Genomic DNA, 6,000 nt, shown 5'->3' with positions numbered 1-6,000 from the left:
ACAGGGAAGGTAGGACAGGACTGGCTCTGAGGGCTTGTGGGGCTAAACAGGGTGAAGCAGGAGCCTGGGAGCACACTTGAGAGGGGGCTGGGCTGTTGAGAAGATGGGCAAAAGGGTCAGGAAATATCCCCAGTGAAAATGGGGCATGTGGTGTGGTCAGTGTGACATGGCCTCCTCTCTTGACCTGCATGTACCCGGGTGCAGGGGCTCACCTTGCATAGCCAAGACTGAGCCTCGGCCACGTGCCGCGCCTCAGAGGAAGACCCCCAGCTGTCCACTCCTCGGACCAAGATCGGGCCAGGGTCCTTACCAAGACTGGGAAGAGGGAAGGGAGGGCATGGTGGTGGAGGTAGCAGGGACTTTGTATAAGATTTCTCCCCCCTCCCAAGGCCTGCGGGGTAGACTTTGAGATACGAGCCTTCTGTGCCAAATCACTAGAAGAGAAAAGCCACAAAAGGTGAGAGAGGAAACCTCCCTATGGTTTGACCATTCCTGCCCACTCCCAGGAGCCCCAGGCCCCTGTGGGAGGTGGGAGCTGGTGCTAGGAGTGTCTGAGAACTGATCCCTCCCACCCCACGTCCCCAACCCCAGGAACTCTGTGCGTCTGGTGATCCGAAAGGTGCAGTTTGCCCCAGAGAAGCCCGGCCCCCAGCCTTCAGCTGAAACTACACGCAACTTCCTCATGTCTGACCGATCCCTGCACCTTGAGGCTTCCCTGGATAAGGAGGTAGGTGTGAGAGGGTGCCACAGGTGCCACTGTGCAGGTTAGCCCCTGAGCGGGCATGTCAAAGCTACCTTAGTGTTTTTAAAGGAGGCTGCCTCAGCTGGGTGTGGGGAGTTGCTGGGAGCTTGGGTTTAGAGGGAAGAGGCCAAGCAATGTCTGTATAGGAGGAACACTAATAACAGAACCAGAAAAAAGAGATCAGATTAACTTGATCCCCTTCCCCTCAAAAGCTGTACTACCACGGGGAGCCTCTCAATGTCAATGTCCACGTCACCAACAACTCCACCAAGACCGTCAAGAAGATCAGAGTCTCTGGTAGGAGGCGGGGATTGAAAGGGAGTCTTAGGGGAGGGATTTGCTGCACAAGTGGCTTCTGGTGTGATCTCAGCCCAAGAACACCCCAGTGTGGGAGATCCACCGGGACCCAAAGAATTTAGGCTCTTGGGTCAAAGAAGTAGGGTTTGGGGGTGGGGCTGGGCTGGGCCCCCGACCTTGTGGTCGAGCTGCGTGGGCTGGGCTATAGTCTGAGGTCTGTGCAGAGCTGCTCAACTCCACCCACCCACAGTGAGACAGTATGCCGACATCTGCCTCTTCAGCACTGCCCAGTACAAGTGTCCTGTGGCTCAGATCGAACAAGAGTGAGTATCAGAACATTTCTGAGTTCCAACCTCAAGGGAGAAGTGTAGACCCCAGAGAAGGTGAAGTGGGTGGACTTCTTCCCAAACATCTCCACTTCCAAGGGCTTTCCCTCCATAGTCAGGGGCTCTGAGCTGTTTTCTTGTGCAGGTTGAGCCTTGCACCCAAAGGGAAAGGGGCTGGTCATGAGAGAGAGGCTGCTTGGGGGGTGGGAGCTGGCCCTTCCAAGAGCCTTGTTCTCTTACCCCCACCCCCAGTGACCAGGTATCTCCCAGCTCCACGTTCTGTAAGGTGTACACCATCACCCCACTGCTCAGCGACAACCGGGAGAAGCGCGGTCTTGCCCTGGATGGGAAGCTCAAGCACGAGGACACCAACCTGGCTTCCAGCACCATGTGAGTGGGGCTGGGCTCGGGGGTGGGGCGTCTCCTGCAGCCCAGGAGACATCTGCTCAATGCCAGCTGAGGATCAGGCTCTGTCCAGGGCACCAGGAATTATCAGTGAGCAGAAGAGACATTCTGGGGGAGGGAGGACAGACAAATGAGGTAAATGGTAAAGTATACAGCATGTTTAGTGGCAGGTGTTAAAGAGAAAAGGCCAGGCAGAGAAGGGAGATATACAGTATAGAGGCTAGGTATGCTAACTTTAAATAGGGCAGCTACAGAAGACCTAATACGGGGTGAATTTTGAGGAAGAACTCAACAAACTCAGGCCATGTGGATGTGCAGGAAAGAGTGTTCCAGGCAGAGAAGATGCAAGCACAAAGACTCAGAGGTGAGACGAGACTGGCAGAGCCCTGCTGGTCTGTCTCCTGGATGCTGGTGCCTTTGTGCCTGGACAAGAGCATTCATGGAGGTCAGCAGTTTCACAAAGTCAGGACTGGATTTCACCCGCCATGGGTGCCTTTGTAGGGAGTACAGCAGCAGGCCCGGAGGCCAGCGTGGTGAGAATGATCTGCAAGGAGAGGCATAGGAGGTGAGGCCAGAGGGCTGGTAGAGAGCGAGACAGTGAGGGCTGTTAGGTCACAAGGCCTGTAGCTTAGAGGGGAGGGTTTTGAGCAGAGGAAGGTTGTGGGGGATTTCACTTCCTAATAGCTGCTGGAGCCCCCTGGTGCTGGTGCAAGTCTGTGGTCTGCTCAGAATCCTGATTTGGGAGCCCCCAGGGCAGGCTAGGGTGCCGGGTGATGGGCCCCGGTCCAACTCCCCCTGCCATTGCAGTGTGAAAGAGGGTGCCAACAAGGAGGTGCTGGGAATCCTGGTGTCCTACAGGGTCAAAGTGAAGCTGGTGGTGTCTCGTGGAGGGTGAGTATGGTGAGGGAACCTGGGGTGGAGGTCAGAGTGGTTTTCTCTGGCTCTGTGTCACTGTCTGTTCATGTCGCCACTCCCTCCCCAGGGATGTCTCCGTGGAGCTGCCTTTTGTTCTTATGCACCCCAAGCCCCATGACCATGTCGCCCTCCCCAGGCCGCAGTCAGGTGAGTGTGCCACCGACGCCAAGTCCCTGAAGGAGGGACCTGAGCAAGGCCAGTGGGGGAAAAGCTGATCCTTGCAGCACCCGCCTATCCACCCCCTCTCTTCCCCTCAGCTGCTCCTGAAACAGATGCCCCTGTGGATACCAACCTTATTGAATTTGATACCAAGTAAGAAATTCTTCCCCTGCCTTCCTACTCTTGGTCCTCTTGAGACAGATTCTGTATTAAGGTCTACTCTCGACCCTCTTTTTTTCCCCTTTGGGGGAGGGATAGTTGAAGCATCAGATCAAGATGACTTAGCCTTGTGAGCTGCCCTGTTACTGCCCTCTGTCCCTTCTGGGAACACCTCTGGTCCCAGTGCTGCTCTCACACCTCCATCTGTATGAGGAGGGGGGTGGGGAAGTCAGGAAGAGCGCCTGAGGCCCTTGCCTCACCCCTTCCTTTCCACCACCAAGCTATGTCACAGATGACGACATCGTGTTTGAGGACTTTGCCCGACTTCGGCTGAAGGGGATGAAGGATGAGGAATACGATGACCAATTCTGCTAGGAAGGGGGGCTGGAAGAGGGAGGAGTGGATGGTGCTGGGAGAGGTAGGGGCAGGACCAAGACCCCACTGTTGTTGTGGGGAGGGTCCCAGCCTCTCTTCCCTTCCCCTCCATCCAGTGGCTTCCTCAGCCAATCTCTTCCCTCCCCCCACCTCTCCCAGTCCCCCCAGATACGCACTGGATCCATCTCTTGCTGAACGTGGGCATTAGTTTTTTGAAAGCAGCTGTGCTTCCCCAACCCCTCCCCCCATGGGTGGCAAGCTGTGTTCACACCTAAATTTTTGGAGAGGGATACTGAAAGGAGGAGTGATAGAGGGAAAATGGGAGAAAATTCCCACCTCAGCCTCATACCTACACCCCTTCCTGTCACTCTGCCTCCCATTCGTTTGAGATGAGACCCTTTGGGGGAGGGGAGGGGTGAAAGCCACTTCTCTGTTTCTGAGCATAAAGAAGAAAATAAACCTTTTACTGAGTGTGTGTTCTATGTAGTGTTTAAGGAGCAGGTGGAATGTTCATCCATGGGTGAGGACTCAGTTCGTCTGTGCACCTCTTTGGCATTTGGCCCCATAGGCTGTCAATAAATGTTTTTTTGAATAACTGGATTATGCCTGAGCTCCAAGGTAAACATCAAAACTTGATTTGGTTAGGCCAAACTCAAGGGCACAGTTTGGTAAAGCCACAAAGCAAACTTATTCCTATAGAAGAAATAATAACTCATTTCCCATACAGACTAGAAGCTCTGGGGAGCTGTGGAGGGTTCTGCCTTGTTGTGGCCAACACCCACAGCCACATGGTGACCTGTTGTGACTAAGTGTGTAGGTTGCCACTGCTCCTTAAGGTTGCTCAAGCAGTCCATTCCGGGGTGCAGTAGGACCACAGCTGCGGGCCTTAAAAGGCAGAAACCCCGTGTTATATCTGTAGCATCTGGTGCTTATAGTCTAGCTCAGAAGCTAAGGCTTTGGGCAGCCATAGAGCTTCAAGCTGCTACATCCAACTGCTGCTCTCTGACGTCCATCAGAGGCTCCCTGAGGCTTGGCCAAAATCCCAGGCTGAGCCAAAGGAGTTAGCAACACAATACTCCACTGACACTGCTCACCTCCACCGCCCACTCCCACCCCTGCAGTTCAGCCTTTCTCTCCTTTTTCTCTTCAGGTTCATTGATTCATTCTACAATCTTGATTTTAAGTCCCAAGTATATGTCAGGCATAGTATAGGGACCTAGCAGTGACCAAAACAAATATTAAAATCATTCCCTAATTAACTAATTACAATATCTGTGCTCCAAATTAGAAGTGCAAGAGCCATTTCTGACCTAGGCTTGGGCTGGAGGGAGACTTCCCTGGAGGAAATGACCATTGAACAGAGAAGTGGAAGTTGAGGAAGAATGTGAACATTCCATGCAATGTGTGAAGGCAGGAAGGAACAGCACATTTCAGGACTGAGAGGCCAGAAGGACTGAGACAGCCAACCAGGGACAAAGTAGTTCCAGATGAGGCAGCTCACACAGGCCTTTATGCACTGACTCTCGGCATCTAATTAAATCATCATTTACTCACAGGCCTTAAGTGCTGCCGAAATGCCAATGACCTTGCTTATCCCACACAGTAGCAGCCTACCTTGCACCGCCTCATTTCTATCACCTAGAGGAAGCTCCAGCATCCCCTGACTCTCGTGAGCTGTCCTTGACCTTTGATCTCTTGGCCTACGGATCACAAATTTTTTCGGGTGAATCAGAATCCTGTGGGAGATATAATAAACAGAGTCCCAGACTCTACCTTCCCAGACTGATTCAATAGGGAGGTCCCAGGAAGAATCCTTGACACACTTTTAAGAAGCAATGCCTTCTTTTAACTATATTTTAATGGTTTTTCTGGAAGATAAAACATGTGACTTTAAAAAAAAAAACTCAAACAGTATATAGCGAAAAGCTCCTGCCCCTGATACCCAATCTCCCATTTCTCATTTCCAAAGACAACCATGATCACCAGTTCCTAGATTATTCTTCTAAAGATATTCTTCAGATTCAGTCAGACTTGTGTATTTCCCTTTGTTTTAAATACAGATACTAGCCTACTAGCAAACTAGCAGGACAGTTTCCCTTAATAGTGTAGTTAGAAAAGCATTCCTTTCACTAAACATAGGATCTGCCTCCTTTTAAAGACCTGCATAGCTTGCATTACCCAGGTGGCATTTATTTTTACCTGTTTCCCATTAATAGACATGAGGGATGGCCACACGTTTCTTAATGCCAGCAATATAACAATAGTTATTCTTGCAGATATATTTTTGTCTTTAAAAAAAAAAAAGATTTATTTATTTATGCATATAAGATCTGGAGGGTAAGCCAGAGGTGTGGGGGGGAGGGGGTGTGTGAGAGGACTCACCAGAAACAGAGTCTGGAGCAGAACAGGCAGAATGACTGAAATACACTGCTGAGGGGAGCAGCGGGCGAGACAGGAGATGTCTGCTAATGCCATGTGGGTTGCTCCCTGGCTGGGGATTGAACTTGTGTTGGCTGCTGATAGCTTCATAGTGCCGAGTCTTTAACCCTTGTGCCAAAGGGAGGCCCCATAGGACAAATTCTTAAAAGTAGAATTAATGGGTCAAAAAAGTCAAGTGACTTA

The 6,000-nt window shown here is 51.5% G+C and overlaps 1 protein-coding gene across 1 annotated transcript; it reads left to right on the top strand.

The window, feature by feature from the left end:
• Window positions 1-581: 581 nt before the first annotated feature.
• On the top strand, window positions 582-3,658 carry ARRB2 (arrestin beta 2). Its single transcript, XM_084236650.1, has 8 exons — window positions 582-727; window positions 955-1,039; window positions 1,290-1,362; window positions 1,618-1,755; window positions 2,578-2,661; window positions 2,753-2,832; window positions 2,943-2,997; window positions 3,285-3,658. Exons 1-8 carry the CDS (start codon window positions 683-685, stop codon window positions 3,376-3,378), a joined length of 654 nt encoding a protein of 217 aa, XP_084092776.1. The 5' UTR covers window positions 582-682; the 3' UTR covers window positions 3,379-3,658.
• The last annotated feature ends 2,342 nt before the right edge of the window (window positions 3,659-6,000 follow it).

This window comes from Talpa europaea, assembly GCF_964194135.1.
Source record: "Talpa europaea genome assembly, chromosome: 7".
Lineage (NCBI taxonomy): Eukaryota > Metazoa > Chordata > Mammalia > Eulipotyphla > Talpidae > Talpa > Talpa europaea.
This window is presented reverse-complemented; position numbering and strand designations above follow the sequence as displayed.